The sequence below is a fragment of the Aethalodelphis obliquidens genome, unplaced genomic scaffold, assembly GCF_003676395.1.
Source record: "Aethalodelphis obliquidens isolate GAN/ISIS:26980383/991018 unplaced genomic scaffold, ASM367639v1 scaffold111, whole genome shotgun sequence".
NCBI lineage: Eukaryota > Metazoa > Chordata > Mammalia > Artiodactyla > Delphinidae > Aethalodelphis > Aethalodelphis obliquidens.
In genome coordinates, this window is record NW_020838055.1 from 1,907,457 (window position 1) to 1,929,953 (window position 22,497).

Sequence of the window (22,497 nt, forward strand, 5' to 3'; positions counted from 1 at the left end):
AGAACAAGAAGTCCTCCTTCCAGCAGTCTCAGCAGGAGACACCTGGGAAAAACGGGCAGTCTCCAGTTTGGAAGCATATGGACATTTGGGGTGGGCCACAGGCTCTAAGGAGCATCATGGCTGCTGAGGTATTAGTCACACAGGCATCCCTGGGAAGGAGTAGCAGAGCCCCCACCCAGGGTGCGTCTGTCTGCAGACCAACAGTAAAGAGAGACACGTCTGACCCGCTGCTCTGATCAGTCCCCGACTTGCTCTCCCACCTCTGTCAGTGTCCACACCAGCTCCCCGGAAAGTAGCCATCCTCCCTCTCCAACTGATGGCACCCGGGGTCCTCCCTCCCAGAGAGGTACATGTGAGCAGGACTGAACTAAAGGGAGGATATACATGGCTCCTTCCACTGTTTCCTTCTCTTTTCTTCTTCTTGCAACAGCTGTGGCTTGGGGGAACCAAGCCTCGATCCATTTGTTACTGCACTAATTACCCAACGGCAGAACAGAGAGGGTGGGGGTGTGACCTCCCTTCCTGAAGAGGCAGGAGGAGGCCAGGGCATCCTCCTACCCGACTCCAATACTGCATGTGACAGTTTTCTACAATCAGCTCTGGCCCGTGTCCTTTTACAAGTGATAATGGTAACAACATATTTGTATTGAGGTCTTCCAGGGACAGGAATTGCATTTACTCACTTATCCTCAAAACCACCCCGGTGACTGATGCTATTATTGTTATTATACCCATTTTAGGGATGAGGAAACAGAGGCAGAGAGGCTCTTACACCTCACTGGGGTGACCCCCGTGGGTGAAAGAACTACTGAGCAGGGAGGTGAGCCCAGGCATTACCTCCAGAACGTGTGCTTTGTCCACCACGACACAGCACTTCCCAGGGAGGCTGGTTCATTAAGGGAACCTTGACACCCTGCATCTACAAACGAGTCTTGCCTGAAAGGTGAGCTGGAGTTTTTAGGTGATGTGCGTGCCAATTAGCCGGGTCACAGAAGGAACCTGGTGGTGGGAGCTGGGTTTCCACATGAAGTACCGGAGGGCGAGTGCCAGCCTGGCTTCTCACTTCCACTCTACCACACCTTAGCAATGTGACCTTGGAATGAATTCCCCTCTCTGAGCCTTGGTTTCCTCATTAGTTAAAATGGAGACATGAACTCCCACCTCGTGGAACTGCTGTGAGGATGACAGGTGACCAGCCCCAGCCTGGGCCCCACAGATGCTGCTAGTATTGGCAGGAGAGGTCTCCATTGTGACTACCCCATAACTAAGATACCAGGGGAAGGGAGGGACAGCTCATGTCCTCCCTTTCACCAGCCAAGGAGGGCCAGGTGCTGATCAGCTGGAGCAGCAGGAAGGTCACTCACCCGAGCTGCTCTTTGAACATCTTCTTGGACTTGGATTTCTTCCCGGGTCTGGTAGAGAAAGGGGCGACTCCGAGTCCGAAGCCTTGTCCGTCAGGCTCGCCCACTAGGTGGCCGTCATCATCCACGAGCCCTGCCTGGACAGAGGCCAGTTGCAGGTCTATGGTTAGATTAAGGGTTCAGGCTCCCTGGGGAACCAGGTGTATATGGACCAAAGGTGGACATGTTCATCCCACACACCGAGATGTGGCTCCTGCTGATGTCACTTCAGGCTGTCCCCAGCAGAGCTGTCTTTGACCACCCCACCCAATGTCCACTTCCTACATCAACTCCTCTTATGGTCTGGTGTCTCATTCCATACGCTGAGGCTCTTGGGGCCCGTTTCCAACCTAACTCTGGGAATTGGTCTTGTTTACTACTAGCCACATCTCCATTTTATGGAGAACATTTTGACCTCATATGCGGTTTACTCCTGCCTAGGTCACCCCATGCTCATGCTGGTGTTACCTTTATCTGTCGCAACCCTAGATCTGCTTTAATGCAAGACACTCACTGTCTCTGGAAAGATCTGGGGATGGAAAAATCTGATGTGAGTCTTGTCGGCAAGAGGCAATTGTGCTTACCTTCTGCACAGCAGAGATGGCTTCGAAGTCATTCTTGTCTATGAGGGTGTACTTCCTGCGCAAAGTGGATTCCATTTCCTGTTCCTGTTGGCTTGGGAGAGAGAGTGAAAGAACCCATCACAGCTGGGGCCATGCTGAACCCACTGGGCAAGCACCAACTACTGGAGTTAGAAGTTGTTTGTGTGTGGCCCCTGCGGCAGAGCCACATCCTCATCATGAACCAGATCAGACCAAAAACGCTCATTCCCCTGCTCTCCACTCCCCAGTGTGTGTACCCATTGTCCAGCCCCCAAATCTGCAGGGGCCATCTTATGTGCCAAGCACAACTGCTCTAAGATGACCTTTAACAAGGACTGTAAGCCTACCTCGGCACCATGCTTCCCCACCTGTCTGTCTCTAACAGGCCCTTCAAAATCACATACCCAGCTTCTGTGATACCATCCAGCATCAGGCAGTCAGGCTACAGGTATGTCTGTACCCAAATAAACCACAAATCCCTCCTGAGGTGGGGAGGCGGGTGTGGGGAGTATCAAAGTGTCCTGCTCCGGCCATCTTCAGGGCTGGCACTCCACAAGGACCTCCTGTCCAATTAATAAACTCAGGAAACCAGGGACCGCCTCGTCTCTGAGTAGCCCTTGAATGGAGGGTTGTCCTCCCTACTTCCCTCAGGGGAAGGGAAGGGCAGGAGGATGTAAGAGCTCAGGGGCAGAGGCTGTCGGGGACACCCAGGGCCTGCCATACCCAGAGGCCTCTGATCTGGCTCCTCACACACCAGAGAGAAGGCAGTGCACTTGGAGACCGGCATCCATACCATGGGAAATGAAAATGGCAGCCTGACGTAGCAGTGGGGTGGATGGGGTGGGCCCCTTACCTCAGAACCACCCGGAACTGGTTGAACACCTCCTGGATCTGTCTGAGGTTGATTATCTGGAGGGAAGAGAACAAGGCAGAGGTTAGACCAAGGGCACCACGGGACCAAGGCTTTGTCTGTGTTAGTAGAGAAACCAGGACCCCTTGGCTAACCCGTGGACCATCTGTCTCAAGAATGGGACATCTGGGACTTCCCTGGTAGCACAGTGGTTAAGAATCCGCCTGCCAATGCAGGGGACACGGGTTTGATCCCTGGTCTGGGAAGATCCCACAGGCCACAGAGCAACTAGGCCTGTGCGCCACAACTACTGAGCCTGCACTCTAGAGCCTGCGAGCCACAACTATTGAAGCCCATGTGCCACAACTACTGAGCCTGCACTCTAGAGCCTGCGAGCCACAATTGCTGAAGCCCACGCGCCTAGAGCCCGTGCTCCTCAACAAGAGAAGCCACCGCAATGAGAAGCCCGCACACCATGACGAAGAGTAGCCCCCGCTCACTGCAACTAGAGAAAGCCTGTGCGCAGCGACAAAGACCCAATGCAGCGAAAAGTTTAAAAAAAAAAAAGAATTGGATATCTGCCAGCACCCTCTCAGGAAAGTGGCAGGCCAGCCCTCCTCAAGAACAGAGAAACACCTGATTAGTAGTTTTAAAACTATTTACCACGACTATAATAATCACCTTTTCTGAGTGAAGACCTCTATAAAATTAAAATGACTCTAGTTCTTGAGAATACTAAGAAAACATTTAAATACAATTTATTGTCCTCAGCTCTCTCCTGCTTCCAAAAGGTTCCATTACGAACCTTTCTGTGTGGGCACAGACACACTCACCTGTGGCTGGAGGAAGGCCATCAGCCTCCCTCTTGGGCCTATAGCCCACCAGCATTACCCGCGACGCCTTGGTCAGTCTGGGGCTGCCCTTACTAGGAAGACCAGAGCAGCCTGCCTCTCAGTTGTCCCAGGCTTGCCTCTGGCAGCTGCTCACAGTAACAGGTCGGGCGAGGTTCTGCCCATGAGCTCCCTGATGAGAGGTCTGCCAGCCTGTGCTATAAAAACAATGCATCTTTCCCTGTGTGGCTGCTGTCTCTTCCTCCTTGGCCCACTCCAGCATGGGCCCTGGGGGGTCTGCCTTGTAGACAACCAGCATGACCATCATCCTTTAATGCCCTCACTCTGCCTGGCACAGTGAAGCCCCTGAGGTGCTGCATCTCAGTTCATCCCAGCTCGGTTTCCCTCCCCACCACACCGTACAGGTGAGGCCACCAGAGTACACAAGCTTGAGCATTTTCCTGAGGTCACTCAGCAAGGAGACAGCTGAGCTGAGATTCGATCCAGGGTAGCCTAGCTCCAGGGTCCACACTTGTGCCCCCAGCGATGGACCACCTCCTGTGTATTCAAGGCTGTTTAAGGCTGTCAGCCACTCTGTGGGTCACCCACAGCCCTGCAACCCTAAACATGGATGCCAAGGCCCTGAGGTGGGCTAAAGGGCCCTGAGGCCGGGAGTCCAGCACCACCTACCCTACACCCCCTGTACCCTCTCAGTGTGAGGTTCCAAGGCTAGCACAGCACGCATCGGGGTGTGGCCAGGAGATGGAGGCCCGGGCCAGCTGGACACGGTGGTCCTGAGGGGCTCCTTACATCAATCTCGTCCAGCGTTCCCTCCAGGTACCTCCGCACCTGGGAGTTGATCTCGGCAATTTGAATTTCATCCATGGGGTCATAGTTAACAAGGGTACGGTTGGCCTTGGAGGAGGAAAAGGAACATGTTGTTAAGCTCCAAGCACCCAAGCCCAAGCGGGGTGGCAGGGACCATTCTGAGAACCATAGTGGGGAGGTTGGGCACAGACCCTGGCTGCCCAAGCCAGCTCCATTCCCTTCATCACCACGTCCTGGCAAGGAGGGCCTGACTCACAGGCCAGGTGTTCAGGTCATCAAGGGACAACCAGGTAGGGCGGAGAAGGAAAGGCTGCCCAACAGGGGGCCTGCTACTCCAAACAAGGGGGTTCTGCTGACTGAGTCTCAGCAGACTCTGTAGGATGAGGGCCACAGGAGGGAGGGGGCAGCCTCTGCCTTGAGGCTCCTCTGGACCATGAGCATTAGCTCAGACAGGCTACTGGAGGACTCCTGCCCCCACCCCCTACCTTCATGGCTCCCTGCTGCTGTCCCCACCCGACCATCCAGCCTTGGTCAGGGGCCACCTCTCCTGACCTTGACCCATCATGCTGTCTGCCCCTGTACCCCTGCCAGGCCTCTGGCCCCTGCCCCTCATCCCCCCACCTACTGCCTGACCATCTGACACCCCTGTCCACATCTTCTTGTTTGTCCAGTGTCCCTGCCTACCAGACATTTCTGGTCCCCCAGCACTTCTGCCCCACCCCGGAGTCTCTCTACTCGGCCCCTGACGCATCTGGCCCCCTGTCCACCCAGTCCCTCTGCCCACCGAACTGGCTCTGCTCATCCAGCATCCCTGCCCTGACCCTTTGCCCCCTCCCAACCTAGCCCTTCTGCCCACCTGGTACCCTGACCCTAGTCCCTCTAGCATTCTGACAACCATGCCCCACCACCACCTCTAGACCCTTACCAGGCTGTCATGGATGGCTAGTTCCTGCTTGAGCAGTGCCAGCTCCTTCTCCAGGTTCTTGACCATTCGCTGCCAGGGAAACATATTGTGGGGTGGGGGTGGGGTGAGGGGGAAAGCAGGGAGGACAGTCAGAGAAGCCACCCTGCCTCTTCCATATCAAGCCTATAATTCCCCACCCGTGCCTGGACATCCTGGCTCTTCCAGGTAATCCATGGGGCGTGATCTCAGCATCCGGATGATTCCCTCCCCACTCCCCAACTGGGTAACTTTAGGGTTTGAGGGGGTCTCAGCAGTCCTCTGGCCTCTGCCTCTTACTGCAGAGGAGACTGAGAACAGAGTGAGCACAGGCACCCCTAGGGCCACCTCAAACCTGACTCCCAGGAGCTCCAGTCCAACAGGGTAATGGCCCTCTCAGTGCAGCCCATGCCTCCAGGATGCATTGACCCTCATCCTTCCCAACCACTACACAAAGCATTACCATTCCCCACTGATAATCAGGTGTGCCACCTCCAATTTATTGCTGCTACAAAAAATGCTGCAAAACATCTTTGCACTTACATCTTTGTGTACGAGAACACAGTGATGTATGAGCTCTATGTGATCTGTCCCATTACTTCTTTCCTCCTCTTTCCCTCCTGCTCACTCCATTCCCACCAAATGGGCACATTCCTGCCTCTGCATTGTCTGTCCCCTCTGCCTGGGACACTCTTCTCCCAGGTATTTCCATGGCTCACCTCCCTCAAGTCTTTGTTCAAAAGCTTCTAAATTAGGCGCATCTCTATCACCTCATGTAAAACTGCAATCCCCTCCCCACCCTCACACCACTCTTTTTTAAAATCTTGCTCTACTTTTCTTTCATAGAACATACCCTAGAGCAGTGTTGTCTAATAGAACTTGCTGTAATGATGAAAATGTTCTGTGTTTGTGCTGCAAGCCACATAAAGCTATTGAACACTTAAAATGTGACTGGTGGGACCAAGGAAGTGAAATTTTAATTTTATTTAATTTTACTGATTTCAGGGGACTTCCCTGGTGGTCCAGTGGTTAAGACTCCGCACTTCCACTGCAGTGGGCACGAGTTCGATCCCTGGTTGGGGAATTAGGATTCCGCATGCCGTGTAGCACAGCCAAAAAACAAATTTTGTTTTACTGATTTCAGTAGCCACATGTGAGTAGTGGCTACTGTATTGGACAGTGAAGCTCTACAAGTTACCTATTTTGGTTTTAAGAAAAATTATATATATTTAAGGTGTACAACATGATGTTTTTGGTTTTTTTTTTGCGGTACGCGGGCCTCTCACTGTTGTGGCCTCTCCCGTTGCGGAGCACAGGGTCCGGACGCGCAGGCTCAGCGGCCATGGCTCACGGGCCCAGCTGCTTCACGGCATGTGGGATCTTCCCGGACCGAGGCCCGAACCCGTGTCCCCTGCATCGGCAGGTGGACTCTCAACAATTGCGCCACCAGGGAAGCCCCAACATGATGTTTTGATATACATGTACACAGTGAAATGATTACTACAGTCAAGCTAATTAACATATCCAATAATTACCATTTTTTTTGTGTGTGGTATGAGCATCTGAGATCTACTTTCATAGCAAATTTTCAGTACACAATACACTACTATTAATTATAGTCACCATGCTGTACATTAGGTCCCCAGAACTAATTCATCTTAGAACTAAAAATATGTACCCTTTGACCAACATCTCCCCATTTTTCAGCCTGCCCCCACCCCACTCCTGGTAATCACTGCTCTACTTTCTGCTTCTATGAATTTGACTTTGTTAGGTTCCACATATAAATGAGATCATGCAGTATTTTTCTTTCTGTGTCTGGCTTATTTCACTTAGCATAATGTCCTCTAGGTTCATCCATGTTGTCTTAAATAAGCAAATCTAGAAATGACTGATTTCTTATGTTTAGTATATCTATCTCTCCCACCCCCGGCAGACTGTCAGCTCTTCAAAGACAGAGATTTGTGTTTCTGTTGGTACACTGATACGTCCCAAGTGCTTCAAAAAGTGCCTGGCACATAGTAAGTACTCCAGAAATTTTAGCTGAGTGAATAAATGATACATTTCTAGAAGCAGAATTGCTTAGTCATTTTACATTTGATAGATACTGTCCTAGTGTTTTTCACATAAGAAGCACAAGGGACTTCATGCTGAGAACCTTCACTGTGAACAACAGGGCTTCCTTTAGTTGTCAAAAAATGGCCACTGGAGGGAGCCCCTGATAGCTGGTTCTCAGCACTGGTGACCAAAGCTGAGATCAGTCTGTAGCAAGGGGTCCTGGTGTCCTGGTGGCTCAGTGGCAAATCAGGGCACAAAGCCTGAACTCAAGACACATGACCCGCGTCCAGATTCTGACTCTGCCCCTCTGGGCATCCTCAAGATGGTCCTTCAGGTGGACTCCCTGTGAGGTGAACGGGAGAGGACTGGTGGCCGGCCCCTACTCATCTCCATCCCCTCCTCTCAGCTGAGGAATCTCAGCTCTAGAAAATGCACTATGCCCAGCTAGGAAAAGTCAGGCTGAGCTGCTGGGGACCTCCAGCTGGATGACTCTGTCCAGTGTGGCATGAGGAGCCAAGTTAGACCTCTGGGCCAATCCGGTGATGGTGGAAATGAGCCATCTGCTCCCATGGGTCACCAGCCTCTATGCTGCACCCTAAGAGTATGGAAGCCACTTCTCCTACTGCCTGTCAGGCTTAGTGGCCTCTAACTTGCCCTCTTCTACTGACTGGAAAGAAGCTGCTTGGAAATAGGGCTGAAGCAGAAGACTCCACAGAATAGGGTCTGACAGCACCTCCTGGCTGACCAACTCCCTTATAAGAAACAGGGGCATTTTCTGGATGGAAAAAAAAATGCCTCAGAGACAGCACAAACCCATGTAAGTTCCTTGCTGGTTAGGTGTTTCCATCATAAATGTAATGAGGATCATTCAGAGAGTTCTGCTTAAGTCCACGCCAGGCTGTGAGCAGCTATCAGCCTAAGAAGTTTCCCTATTTTGACCCCACGGCAGCGTGCAGGTGTGCTTCCTCTTGGCAGAGTAGGGTACCCCAAGTCTCTCTGCTGTCTGTTTATGCCCATGGCTCACAACCCTTACACCACCTCACAGAATCACAGAATGACATAGTGGGAGGGTTGCTGGAAGTCATCAGTCCAACCTCCTAGTTCACAGATGAATATCCTGAGGCTCAGAGCCTGAGCACCTCACCACAGAGAGCTGGTAGCAGAGGTGGATCAGGAACTCAATCTCTCACCTTCCAGCCAGCCCCACCCACCAAGGAAACGCTACAGAAGGTATTCCACCCCCTTGAAAACAGGTATCAGTACTGAAGGTGGTGCTGGAAACAACCTGGGAATACTGGCTACAGTCTAGGAAAGGCAACAACCAAAATAATTTTCCAGGTCTCTCTCGAAAACTCATACATATAAAGGAAAATGTTTATCATAAAGATTATAAACACATTTGCATTTGGTGACATGGCAACTTGGCTGTCCAGGAACAACAGTGCAGATTTCAGAATAGGAATTACATTAAAATGAAAGTCCTCGCTGCCAGGTGCAACGCCCACTCAGCCAGGTTCACAGGTGGTAATGTGGTAGTCCTAAGCTAAGAGAGCACCGAATAAGAAAATAAGAAAAATAAATAAGAAAAGCATAAAAAATAATGCCATGAAACCTTGGGAAGACCACCCTAAAATCTGACTTTAACAGCATGCCACCATATTGGCTTCAGGTGTTTTTGTTTTTGTTTTTTTAAGAAATAAAACATTTCAGATAAATGTGAAGCCCCTGGCTACCCCACTCCAAATCCATTCCCCACCCTGACATCCAGAAGGAACCTCTGCTCAGTTTGGTCTTTTCACTCCCATACATTTTATCTTTGTACACACATCTATCCACTAATGATTATCAGCACTTGCTTTGTATGTTCTTATACTTGGTATAAACGAGAGATGCCACCATTCAATCCCCAAGTTGTTTTCTCACTAGAGATTATCCATGCTCGCAGCTCACTCACTCCCTCCCTGTGCAACCTACTTAGCTACTCTTCTGTTAAAGGCTATTCATCATGTTCCTAACTTTTCACCATTACAACAAGCAGTGCAGCACCATCTTCTATAAGTCTCTTTATGTGCATATGTGAGAATGCTGCTAGACTATATACCTAGAAGTGATACTGCTGGTCTGCAGAAGTGACTATAGTGCTAGCTAACATTTCCTGAGCATTTACTCCATGACAGCACTGTGCTAAAAGATTCCTACCCATTATCTTGTTCTTCACATCTCTTTGAGAGTGAACTCTGTTACTCCTGCCTTAGAAAGAATAAGTATCTCGCTGAGGTTATACAGCTGACGAAGGAAAGAGCAGGCTGCTGAACCAGGATAGCCCAACGCAGGGGCCAGCGCTCTTAACTACTGTGCCCGTCATTCTCCAAGTGTGGTCCCAGAACAGCAGCAGCAGCAGCACCGGGGACACTCATGAGAAACTTGAATCCTCAGCCCCCACCCCAGACCGATGGAATCAGGAACTCTGGGAACGGGTGCAGTGACCTGTGGTTCAATGAGACCGCAGGGTGATTCTGATACCCACTCAAGTTTTGAGAACCACTGCTCTAAGCTCTACTTCCTCCTCAACCTCCAAACCATGGGTTAGATCCACAGAGCCCCCGGACTGTTATTTTCCTTCAGGATTTAGAATCTAGAAAGTTTAGCTGGTTTGTCATGGGTTTAGGGCATGTATATGCTCCTGTCTCCAGTAATTACGATTGCATAAGCACCTTAAAGGAAAACCAAATTATTGGTAAATGTGTTTTTACTTTACTAGATGTTGCCAAAATGCTCTCCAAAGTGGCTGTCCATTACACTTAGACCAGAAATAAATAAGCATTGCTGTTTCTGCACATACTCACCATTGTTTCTACATTGTCAGAAAATTTCTAATTTTTGCTAGTCTGAGGGTGGAATTCCACTAAGGTTTTAACTTGCATTTCCCTGGCTAATGGTGAGGCTGATCATTCTTCTGATTGGTCAGCTGTTTGCTGAGAAGGATCGCTCAGGCTGGGAAGAAAGAGGTTCTGTAGTGACCTAACCAGATGAGTCTGAGAGATGGTCTACACTGATTTAGCTCAGAAACAATTAGCTCTAAGGACTCTCATGCAGAAGCCCAGGGGCACTCAGAGGCCTTGAAGCCCCACATATGAATTGGGTGGGGGGCCTGACCTAGCCCTTTCACCTTTGTGGCAGCCCCCAAGGGACTCTAAACACTGGCCTATCCCAGAGCAGAAAGGGACTGACCCAGGATCACATGCGTATCTTTGGTCAAGGCAGGAAGGGAAGCCAGGCTCTTGTGACCCAGGCAGCAAACCCATACACCTTCCCCACAGCGAGATACCTGCCTACAAGCCCCTTAGTACCTCAGCGTCATACTTTTCGTTGATGGCAGGCTCAGTGGTGACCAGCTTCATCCTGCTGGCAAACCGCAGTGAAGACAGCTGAAAAACAGATCAGACAGACCTCTATGTTCTTGGTCAATTACTTGTGAGTAGAGATATGTGCAAAACAGGTTAAAGGATTCCACTAGAAAACAAGTCTCCCTGCAGAGAGGAATGCTCCATGGGCCCATGGAGTGACGTCTGGGGGTCCTGCCCGAGTCCCTCTGGGGGCACAGCCAGCCAGGGGTAATTATGGCTGGGGGCCCATGGGGTGGCCACAGAAGCAGGCACTTGGGAAACAGCCCCACTGTGCTGATGTTCCATGAGGAGTGGAGGGCTGCGCCCTGGCAGTGAGGAGCAGCCAGTGGCACATGAGCTGCCAGTGAGCCCTGACATCCCAGCCTCATACTGTGCTGGGCTGACTCGGAGCCCTGAAACAGGGAAGCCAACTTGGAGGGGGGATGGGTAACCCAGAAGTAGCCTGAGGAAGGCCTGAAAGGGCTCTTCCATTGGACAGTCTTGCCTAGTAGTTAAGAGATCTGCCACCAAACAACTGACTGCACAACCTCAGACAGGTCTTGTAACTTCTCTGTAAAGTTGGGAAGACCTGCCTCATAGGGTCACTGGGAGACTTAGTGCTGAGGTATGTAATGTGCTCTGGACAGAACTGGCTCACAGAGAGCCCTCAGGAAGAGACCCCTGTCATTTTAGTTGGAGTTGCTTCTGTGTGAGGGTGAAATCAGACTCTCCTGCTGTAAGCACAGCAGCAAGTGTGGCCACGACTCCCTCATACACACATGCGTGGTCAATGCATTAAGCAACACGAATCATGATAGGAACAGTTTTAAAGTTTTAAAGCATTTGGAGAAGAGAATCATGAGCTTCTGCACCCCCAATATACCTTTGTCCCAACCCCCGATACTCTTCCAGCAGCTCCTTAGGGCTCCTGTGGGCTCAGTCCTAATCAGAGATCCCAGGTGGTGTGGGCACAAGCCTCGGGGGACAGCAGGTACCAGGAGAGCTGCTTCCTGTGTGACCATCTCAGGGGTGGGGATAAGGGGAGAAAGGGTCTTCCACAGTCTTGGAGGACGTATTTCTTAACCAGGCAGCCAGGAGGCCCAGTATTCATGACTCCTCTTGGGGTTCACTCATGCTTTGTTATGCTGTGAGACCAGTAGGTGCCTGAAGCCTTCCTCTGGGGATGCTGTCTGCACATCAGCTGGAGCTCCCCTCCCTGGCCTCCCAAGTCCCAGGGCACTGGGTATGTGGCCGGAGAACTCCCCCTGGAAGCTGGGATGGTCCCTAATGCACCGAGCTGGGAGGCCCTGCAGAAGCATCTTGCCCTGCAATGTCCCTGGAAATGACCTGTTTCACCTAGTGGATTCTCCAGATGACTGAAGCTTGCCCCAAACATCCACATTTGACCAAAATGTCTAGGGAGAGATTTCCAAACCTATCTTATTTAGGATGGGTAGGGAGGAGAGGCGGGGAGCCCCAGCCTGGGTGCCTAGCTATGTGGACTCACCTGTGTCACTGGCTCACTTCGTATTCCTGCCTCTGGTTCTCATAAGCTTCTTACCTCCCCGGGCCACCTGTTTCCTGCTGCTGGATTAATCTCCCCGAGTCACAACTCTGGCCACAGCCCTCTCCTACTAAAACCCTGTGACAGTCCCTGCCACCTGGAGTAGAATAGCCAAGGCTTCAGCATGGCCGCCAGGGCCCATCCAGCCGCTGCACCTTCTTCTTCTTCCTCTCCTTCCCGAGCTCCTCGCTGCAGCGGCGAAATACTCCTGGCATGGGCCAGAAAACACAGTCCTTGCCCCACAAAGCTGGCTCTCAGCCTTCTCTTCTCACATAGGCCCCCACACTGAGCTTGCCACCTGCCTTGCCTCTTCCTTGACATGGCTTCTGCCCCTTGGTACTTGGTATTTGGATCCTGGCTGGGCCCCCTTCAGCAATTTTGGTTCAGACTCATCCCTGGATCCCTCCACCCTTGACCATGTCTATAGCTACTGTGTCAGTTTACCCAGCCCTGGCATGCATGAGGAGGGATTCCATCCCGGTTGCACTGGCTGTCTTTACATACCGTCTCTTCTAACTGGGAGGCTTCTCCATAGATGTTTGTCACAAGGATCATATTGCAATTTCCCCCTGCAGAAAGCAGGACACAGAAGGGCCATGAACCATGTGGGTTTTCTGCCAAGAGATTCCTTTGAGGGTGGGAGGTGGAGGGGGTGGGAGGGCTCTGAACATTTGTGTCCCTTCAAAATTCATATATTGAAGTCCTAACCCTCAATGTGATGGTATCTGGAGGTGGCGCCTGCAGGAAGTAATTAAGTACATGAAGTCATGAGGGTGGAGCCCCATGATGGGATTAGTGCCCTTGTAAGAAAGGAAAAAGAGACCAGAGCCCTGTCTCCCTTTCTGATCTCTTTCTTTTCTTTCTCTCTCTCTCTCTTTGCCATGTGAAGACACAACGAGAAAGTGGCCATCTACAGGCCAGGAAGAGAGTTTTCACCAGGAGCCATTCCTGCCAGACCTTGACCTGGGACTTCCAGGTTCCAGGACTGTGAGAAATAGGTGTCTGTTGTTTAAGCCACCCAGTCCGTGGTAGCTGCCTGAGACAGGGTCAGAGAGGACACATTCAAGCATGCATGAGGCTGGGAGGCAAGGGGAAGAAGAAGAGAAGCAGGAGAGGCTGTCAAATGTACCTAAAAGAGAAGCTGGGGGAAAAGCAGAGGAGAGAAGACCTGGAGTAGGGCAGAGGCCTCTAGGCCAGGGCTTTGCTTATGGGGGGGTGGGGGTGGGAGCACTCAGTTAATAATCACACACCAACCACTGTGCCATTGGGCCCAATGCAAAAGCCTGGGAACACAAGGATGACAAGACACAGCCCCAGCTCCTCAGTCAGGGAAGGGAAGATGTCACCGGAGAAGCCCTCCACCTTGGTCTTCAGGGTGATGAAGGATTCTGCCAGCTGGTTCAGGGATGAGGGGAAATGAGAAGGTACTTCCGGTAGAGGCAAAAGCTTAAGCAAAGGTTCTGAGGAGTGAAGAGAATGACATGGGGGACATGAGAGGTCACTGTGCTTGATTCTGCCTTTCCAGGTGTGCCTGAGGTCACTGTGAAAAGGCTGCAGGTAAGTCCATGCCACCAGGAGGGAGCAATTCCATTATCACCAGTAACAGATATGCCAGGCCTGTCCGTCCCCACTGTACACCAACCATACCCTCACCCAAGGAATCCTTCAGGGCGTGGGTGAGCTTGCACTGCCGGAAGGGGATGTGGTCTCGCTTCTGGTCCCCGAGGGCAATGATGGCCTGCTCCAGGAATGACAGCGACTTGTTGATGTAGGTGGCTTCCTTCAGGACTCGGCCCTCAGACTACAAACCAAAGGTCAGTTCCTCATCAGACCAAGTGGAGAGGCTGCCCCACAAAGAACACTGCAGGTCTGTGGCCAGGCCAGAGCCTCCTTCCCAGAACCAGGTCTTCTCTCCCTGTCATGGGATTGTATTGTATCCGCCTTGGGCTAATGGGAACACTCACAGGAACACTCGTGCAAATATTCTTATGAATGAATGCTCATGTGAATATGAATACTTATGTGAATATTTATATGAATACTCTCTTAAGAGTCACACTATTATGAATACACATGGGAATATTTGTGCAGATACTTGAGCAAATAATCCTGGGAATATACATTCATTCAATACACAGATACAAACATTCATACGAACGCAGGTAGGAATGCTCATCTGAATGCTCTTGTGAATACTTACGTTAATACGCTCACATGAATATTTATGTGAGATGAAAAATTCATGCAAATATTCATTGTGTGAACACTCACACTGATACATAGACGCTAATACGAGCATGGAGCATTGACTGAGCACTGACTGAGTGCCAGGTACTTTGCTAAGAATTTAGGAGCCATCATCTCATTTAATGTTTACAAAAATCCTGCCAGGTAGAAACTGCCTCTCTGTTTCACCTCTGCTAGTTCTGTCCCTCCAGCTCCACTGCGCCTAGCTCGGGATGGTGCTCACGAATGCCCAATGAGGGACGGCCCAGGTGCACAGAAACTAAGCCGGAAACAGAGCTGTGGCTTCTTGAGGAAGAACTTCCTGCTCCCCCACTTACCCTAGACTTCCCCAGCCTCTCCGAGCCTGCTAGATCCACCAAGTTAATTTTGGAAGTCATGTACTTTGCGTCTGATAAGGTCCGCGAATGGGCCTATGAAACACCCAAAAAGAGGTTAAACTGTCACAGGGAGAAGGTTCTTACTGAGCAGGCCCCATGGGAATCGACCGCCCCTCTCGGCTCTTCAAAGAGCTTGCACTTACCTCCACGTAGATTGTGAAAATGCAGTGTGACCTAGATGAGTTCTTGTTCATTGTGTGGGAGGCTATAATCCTGTTGGTCTCTCCCTGAAGAAGACGGAAAACACAGACAACGTTTTGAAATATTAAAATAACACAGCATTTGGATCATTTTTCAATTATGCAGAAATGATATTTATATCACTGCAATCAGCCAGGTCTTCCAGGGAAATCTCATTTATAAACTAGGAGAATAGAAGACAAATTGGAGTCCAGACCTATACTTTCACTCACTGCTAGAGATGTGTGAATTTGTATAATAGCTTTCTTTCCTTTTTTTTTGGCCACGCCATGCAGCTTGCGGGATCTTAGTTCCCCGACCAGGGACTGAACCCGCGCCCTTGTGAGTGAAAGCTCCAAGTCCTCACCACTGGACCACCAGGGAATTCCCTGTATAATAGCTTTCTGAAAAGCAAAGCAGCAATAAGAATTAAGAGCCTTAGGGGCTTCCCTGGTGGCGCAGTTGTTGAGAGTCCGCCTGCCGATGCAGGGGACACGGGTTCGTGCCCCGGTCCGGGAAGATCCTACGTGCCGCGGAGCAGCTGGGCCCGTGAGCCATGGCCGCTGAGCCTGCGCGTCTGGAGCCTGTGCTCCGCAGCAGGAGAGGCCACAACAGTGAGAGGCCCGCATACCGTAAAAGAACTAAAAGCCTTAAAAATGTTCATGAATATTGAATCATAACCAACCTACATATCCAACAATTAGGGAATGGTCTAGCTGTACAATGGAATGTTATGCAGCCAGGAGAATGCTGACAAATAGTTTGTTGTTGTTGTTGTTTTTAATAAATTTATTTATTTATTTATTTTCAGCTGTGTTGGGTTTTCGTTGCTGCACACAGGCTTTCTCTAGCTGTGGTGAGTGGGGGCTACTCTTCTTTGTGGTGTGCAGACTTCTCATTACGGTGGCTTCTCTTGTTGCGGAACATGGGCCCTAGGGGAAGTGGGCTTCAGTAGTTGTGGCTCGCAGGCTCTAGAGCGCAGGCTCAGTAGTTGTGGCGCACGGGCTTAGTTGCTCCACGGCATGTGGGATCTTCCTGGACCAGGGATCAAACCCGTGTCCCCTGCCTTCGCAGGCAGATTCTTAAACACTGCGCCACCAGGGGAGCCCTCTTCAAAAATTTAAAAATAGAATTACCATATGATCCAGCAATCCCACTTCAGAGTATTTATAAAATAAATCACGGGGATGTAATGTACAGCATGGTGACTATTAATAATACTGTATTGCACATTTGAAAGGTTGAAAGTTGCAAAGAGAGTAGATCTTAGAAGTTCTCATCACACAGAAAAAATGTGTAACTATATACGGTGATGGATGTTAACTAGAGTTATTATGGTGACCATTTTGCAATATATACAAATATTGAATTATTATGTTGTACACCTGAAACTAATATAATGTTACAAGCCAATTATACCTCAATTTAAAAAAATGCCTGATCCCATCTGATTCTCATAACAATGTTTTGGGGTAGGTTTAAAAACAGTGTCTCCACTTTTATAGATTAGCAAACTGCAGCTTGAAGAGATTAATGATTTGCTCGACATTAAGGCTTCATAGATTGAAAGAAACCTGAATTTGAGCCCAAGTCCCCAATTCTAAGTTCTACACCTTTTGCACTGTATTACAGCCCAAAACATCAAGGGGGCCTTCCAGGAATACAATGGACTAAATATTCAGAAAACTTCCTACTGCAAAACACCTAAAGATGATAGAATATTTAAAAATTCCTTTTGAATGCATGGCTGAGACTGCAAGAAAGTAAGGCCAGTACCCAGGGCCAGACACAAAGCAGGAGCAGGAATCCAGGAACTGCAAGCTAGAACCAATGCTCTTATTGCCCTGAGGCACCTGCAGACGGATGTGCTGTAAGATAGCCCTTGCTGGATTTCTTGGTGATTCTGTGAGCAATGAAATTGACATGTTATAAAGATAGAGAATATCTCCTTTTGCTCCCAAAGCCATTTGCTCTTCACATTCTGAGGGTGGTAGACCTAGAGCCACTTGTATCTTCCCTCACCTCCCTACACTCCCATCCCCCCACCCAAGCCATCTGTTACATTCAAAGGGTGATAAGATCTTTCTCCTTCAGAACCAAAAGCTTAACTTCCAGGTAGAGACCTTGCCCTCCTTTCCTAAGAGAGGATTTACTTACATTTCAAAAAAAAAGCACATGCTCTCTCATCCTCCCTTTCTGTCTCTAGCTGCACGCCCCCCACCTCTGCCCCACCCCGCGCGCTTCAATCTCTCTCTATCCTAACAGAGGGGAAGAGGAGTAAATGTACCAGCTCCTATATAAGCTCTGAGATTCATAACTTTGGAATTCCTCTCCAATAGTACAGACACCCTCTCCCCTCTGTAGGGCTTTCCTGGTGGTGCAGGGGTTAGGAATCCGCCTGCCAATGCAGGGAACACGGGTTCGAGCCCTGATCCGGGAAGATCCCACATGCTGCCAAGCAACTAAGCCCGTGCACCACAACTACTGACCCTGAGCTCTAGAGCCCGCGAGTCACAACTACTGAGCCCGCGTGCCACAACTACTGAAGCCTGCGTGCCTACAGCCCCTGCTCCACAACAAGAGAAGCCACTGCAATGAGAAGCCTGCACACCGCAACGAACAGTAGCCCCCGCTCGCTGCAACTAGAGAAAGCCTGCGCACAGCAACGAAGACCCAACTCAGCCAAAAATAAATAAATAAAATAAATTAAAAAAATTTTTTTTAAATCTGATTTAAAGAGACCCTGTATTGGTAATGTTCCCTAGGCTCCTGAAAGAAAAAACTATTCTCTAAAGTAATATAGTCTCAACCCAAGCCTCAAAAAAGAACCACTGATAAAGGGCCAAGGGAGTAGAGCTTATAATCAAATTACAAAATATACTTGTTATGGTAAGGTAACATTTTATTTTGATTCATAGAACGTTTGGAAGAAATATACAGGGAGGTCCTCTCTACCTTCTACTCAGCCTCTCCCTATGATTAACATCTTGTAAAACGGTAGTACAATGTCAAAACCAAGAAATTGACACTGGTATAATCCACAGAGCTTATTCAGCCTTCACCAGTTATACAACTTATTTGTGTAAGCTATACAACTTATACAACTTATTGGTATGTCTGTATGTGTGTGCATTAACTAACTATGCAAGTTGTTATTTCTAGGAAAAACGAGAGAGAAAATATAAATATGAACGAATATATAACTTCCAAACTAGTAAAGAGGGAAACAAATATAATAAAAAAAATCCATGAAAAAGAAGGCAAAACAGTTAAGAAAAATGGGAAAAAGAACACACAGTCAAACGACAGATTTAAACCCCAATATTTCAGAAACTACGTTAAGTGCAAATGGAATGAAATGCTTCAGTTAAAAGATAAAGACTGGGGCTTCCCTGGTGGCACAGTGGTTGAGAGTCCACCTGCCGATACAGGGGACACGGGTTTGTGCCCCCGTCTGGGAGGATCCCACATGCCGCAGAGCGGCTGGGCCCGTGAGCCATGGCTGCTGAGCCTGCATGTCCGGAGCCTGTGCTCCGCAACGGGAGAGGCCACAACAGTGAGAGGCCCGCGTACCGCAGGAAAAAAAAAAAAAAAAAAAAGATAAAGACTGTCAGAGTACATTTTTTAAAATCCTCTCATATGCTCTTTACACGAAAAGCCAAAACAAGAAATTTATACACATTCAACTAACCTAAACGTAAGAATTTTTGTTCATCAAATAACACATCAAGAGAAAAAAAAAGTCACAGGAAATAGAAAACATTGTAATACACACAACTGAAAAAAGAACTAGTTTTCAGAATATATAAAGAATTTATACAAACAAATAAGAGAGGAAAAAAAGACGTCTGTAAAGAAAATAAACAAAAGACATGAACAGGGAAATCCAAATGGTCAATAAACACAAAGTAAGGTCCTTAATCTCACTGGTAATCAGGTAAATGTAAACCAATGAGTGGGACCACAGTGGGAAACACTATACACCAGCCAGATTGGTCAAGATTTTAGGGTCAGAATAATGGGAATTCTGATAACGTGTTGTGGGAGTATACCATTATGGAAAATAGTTGGTATCATTTAAGAAAGCTTAAGACACACTCTGTATGACTCAGCAATTACAGTTCTTGATTTTACCTAGAGAAATTCATGCTTATGTGCCCCAGATATACATACAAGAATGTTGCTAGTTCTTGTTCCTAGTGGCCATGTCTGAAATACACCCAATCTAGGAAAACCCAACTGTCCATCAGAAGTAGAATGGATAACTAAATTGTAGTATATTCACACAATGTAATATGATGAAAGTGAAAAATATACAGTAACATCAGATGAATTACACATAAAAAGTAGATAAAAGGTAAAAGAAATAAGACAGAATTCATCCTACATGATTTCTTGTATATAAATTTCCAAAAAAGTAACTTATGCTGCTTGAGAATACATAGGTAGGATGCTCCAGGTGGTAAAGCTATAAAGAAGACCAAGGACATGATTACCATACAAGTCAGGAGAGTGCTTACTTCTAAGGGTATGAATAAATAATTATTCATGATTAAAAAACTCTTGGGCTTCCCTGGTGGCGCAGTGGTTGAGAGTCCGCCTGCCGATGCAGGGGACACGGGTTCGTGCCCCGGTCCGGGAAGATCCCACATGCCGTGGAGCGGCTGGGCCCGTGAGCCATGGCCACTGAGCCTGCGCATCCGGAGCCTGTGCTCCGCGATGGGAGAGGCCACAACAGTGAGAGGCCTGCGTACCGCAAAAATAAAAAAAACCTCTTCACAAACTTGGACGTTCTTCCAACTTAAGCCACCAAAAACCTACGGCAAACATCATTCTTCATGGTGAAATGTCAGGAGCAACAATAAGACAAGAATGCCTCATTGCTGCCACCTGGGAGGCTCTTTCTTCTGTGTACATGCAAGGGGTCCAGGTTTATATCACCCCTGAGGACACCTAAATGACGTTTTAAAAAGAAGTTTTATTTGACATAAATAAATAAATATATATATATATTTTAGGCTGTACCTCGTGGCATGTGGGATCTTAGTTCCCCAACCAGGGATTGAATCCATGCCCCCTGCATTGGGAGTGTGGAGGCTTAGCCACTGGACCACCAGGGAAGTCCCCGACATATATTTTAAATACCATAAGACTCACTGTTTAAAAAAAAAAAAGACTCATTGTTTTAAGTATACAATTCAATGATTTTTTTTTTTTTTGCGGTACGCGGACTTCTCACTGTTGTGGCCTCTCCCGTTGCGGAGCACAGGCTCCGGACGCACAGGCTCAGCGGCCATGGCTCACGGGCCTAGCTGCTCCGCGGCATGTGGGATCTTCCCGGACCAGGGCACGAACCCGTGTCCCCTGCATCGGCAGGCGGACTCTCAACCACTGCGCCACCAGGGAAGCCCTCAATGATTTTTAAAATCAGTAAAATTACAGGGTTGTGCAACCATCACCACAATTCTATTTTTAGAATGTATCACTCCAAAAAGTTCTCTCAGGCCCATTTGCAGTCACTTCCTGTCCCCTCCCCCAGGCAACTACTAATCTGCTTTCTGTCTCTATAGATGTGGTTATCTGGACATTTCAAATGAATGGAATCATACAACAGGTAACTTTTTTATTTCTTTTACTTAGCATTTTTTCTGAGATTCATCCAAGCTGTAGCATGTATCAGTGCTCCATTTCTTTTTATTGCTAAACAGTTTTCCGTTGTATGGATGTACCACAATTTGTTCATGCATTCTCCATTGATGAATATTTTGGTTATTTCCAGTCTTTGGCTATTATGAATAGTCTTAATATGAATATTTGTGTTCAAGTTTTTGTGTGCACATTTCATTTCTCTTGGGTAGATTTCTAGGAGTAGAAGTGCTAGGTCCTATGATAAAATTAATGTTTAACTTTTTAGGAAACTGCCAAAATGGTTGCACCATTTTACATTTCACCAGCAATGCATAGAGTTTTAATCTACATGATTTTTTAAAGAATAACATATCCCGGGGAATTTTTTCATTGATTTGTAAGAGCTTTTATATACCAAGGACATTAATTCTTATTTTTTCTATACCACAAATGCCTGTGATTTAATGTTAACTAAAAAAAAAGGACAATTTCAACTAAGTAAAGAAAAAACTTCACAAGAAAAAAGACTAGAAGGAAATAAGCCAAAATACACATTATTGTTGCCATATGTAGAAAACAAATGAGTGAATTCTTCTTTTGCTTCTGTATATTTCATTACTATCTGAACTTGCTAAACAAGCATATATTAATTTTCATTCTGGTTATCAAAGTAAGTAAAAAACTAAGGAAGGAGGAAAAGAAAAAAAAAAGGAAAGGAGGGAGGAAAGGTAAGGAGGAAGGAACCCATAGACTTGATCATCTCACCTCAAAAAGGAGGCTGAACGCATCCTCCTCCTGACTTGTGAGGTGGACTGACAAGCCCTTAATGAAGACCCCCTGAGGACCTTCCACAATGGTCATAGGTGTGACCGAGGGTCCAACGTAAGGCAGAGTGGACAGGAGATCAAACAGGCTCTCATTATAGATTTCCAGGTAGGAAACACGCACAGTGATGGCCTGTGTGGGGCGTTCTTCGATCATCTTAAAAACCTAGATGGGAGATTGGACAGCAGTCACTGAGAGTAGAACTCCAACGGCCAGCCAGTGCTAGGGGAGTTCTTACCTTAGGAGGGAATCCTTGCCCTAGAGGAATTTACAGTCTAGTTGGTGTGATGGTCATCAGCAGCAACCATTATTAGTAGTTGCAGTCTATTGGGCAGTATTTATTATCATCTTGTAGTTTTTGTGAGGCCTGACTTATAGATTGGCTAATACTTGTACAGTCTCAAGAAGTAGAGGCATGATGAACAGAAAGGACTCCGGAGTGAAGATCTCTTGTTTTGTGGGGTTTCACCACATATAAGCTTCTTTCACATCCATTTTTTAATTCTACCCTCATGATGCCACTGCGACTGAAGCAGGGCAGGGGCAATACCCATCTATGGTGGCTCAGCTACTAAGGGAAGAAGTCAAGCCAGAACTCAGCCTTCTGGACTCCTAATATCCTCCCCAGTGCTTATCAGCAGGTGACTTTGGGCTGGTCTTTTCCCCTCTCTAGACCTTAACTTTCTTATCTGTTAAATGGGGAGTTGGGCTGGATGATCCCTGAAGTCCCCATCTTGCTCTAACAGGCTAGATTTGTGCTGTCCAATATGCTAGACACTAGC

General features: G+C 48.2%; 1 protein-coding gene across 12 annotated transcripts in view; it reads right to left on the reverse strand.

Moving 5' to 3' along the window:
• KIF9 (kinesin family member 9) overlaps positions 1-22,497 on the reverse strand; it is a 47,103-nt gene that overhangs the window by 14,427 nt on the left and 10,179 nt on the right. For 5 of the 12 annotated variants that reach the window (XM_027096983.1, XM_027096982.1, XM_027096984.1 and 2 more), the window contains 11 exons: positions 21,656-21,880; positions 15,226-15,309; positions 15,023-15,115; positions 14,106-14,259; positions 12,963-13,027; positions 10,859-10,936; positions 5,436-5,504; positions 4,493-4,597; positions 2,856-2,911; positions 1,985-2,075; positions 1,365-1,498 (listed from right to left, as the gene is read on the reverse strand). In XM_027096983.1, the coding sequence (XP_026952784.1) occupies positions 1,365-1,498; positions 1,985-2,075; positions 2,856-2,911; positions 4,493-4,597; positions 5,436-5,504; positions 10,859-10,936; positions 12,963-13,027; positions 14,106-14,259; positions 15,023-15,115; positions 15,226-15,309; positions 21,656-21,880 (1,154 nt within the window). The remainder of the gene's footprint in view (positions 1-1,364; positions 1,499-1,984; positions 2,076-2,855; positions 2,912-4,492; positions 4,598-5,435; positions 5,505-10,858; positions 10,937-12,962; positions 13,028-14,105; positions 14,260-15,022; positions 15,116-15,225; positions 15,310-21,655; positions 21,881-22,497) is intronic. The other 7 variants (XM_027096985.1, XM_027096977.1, XM_027096987.1 and 4 more) reach the window with 6 other exon arrangements.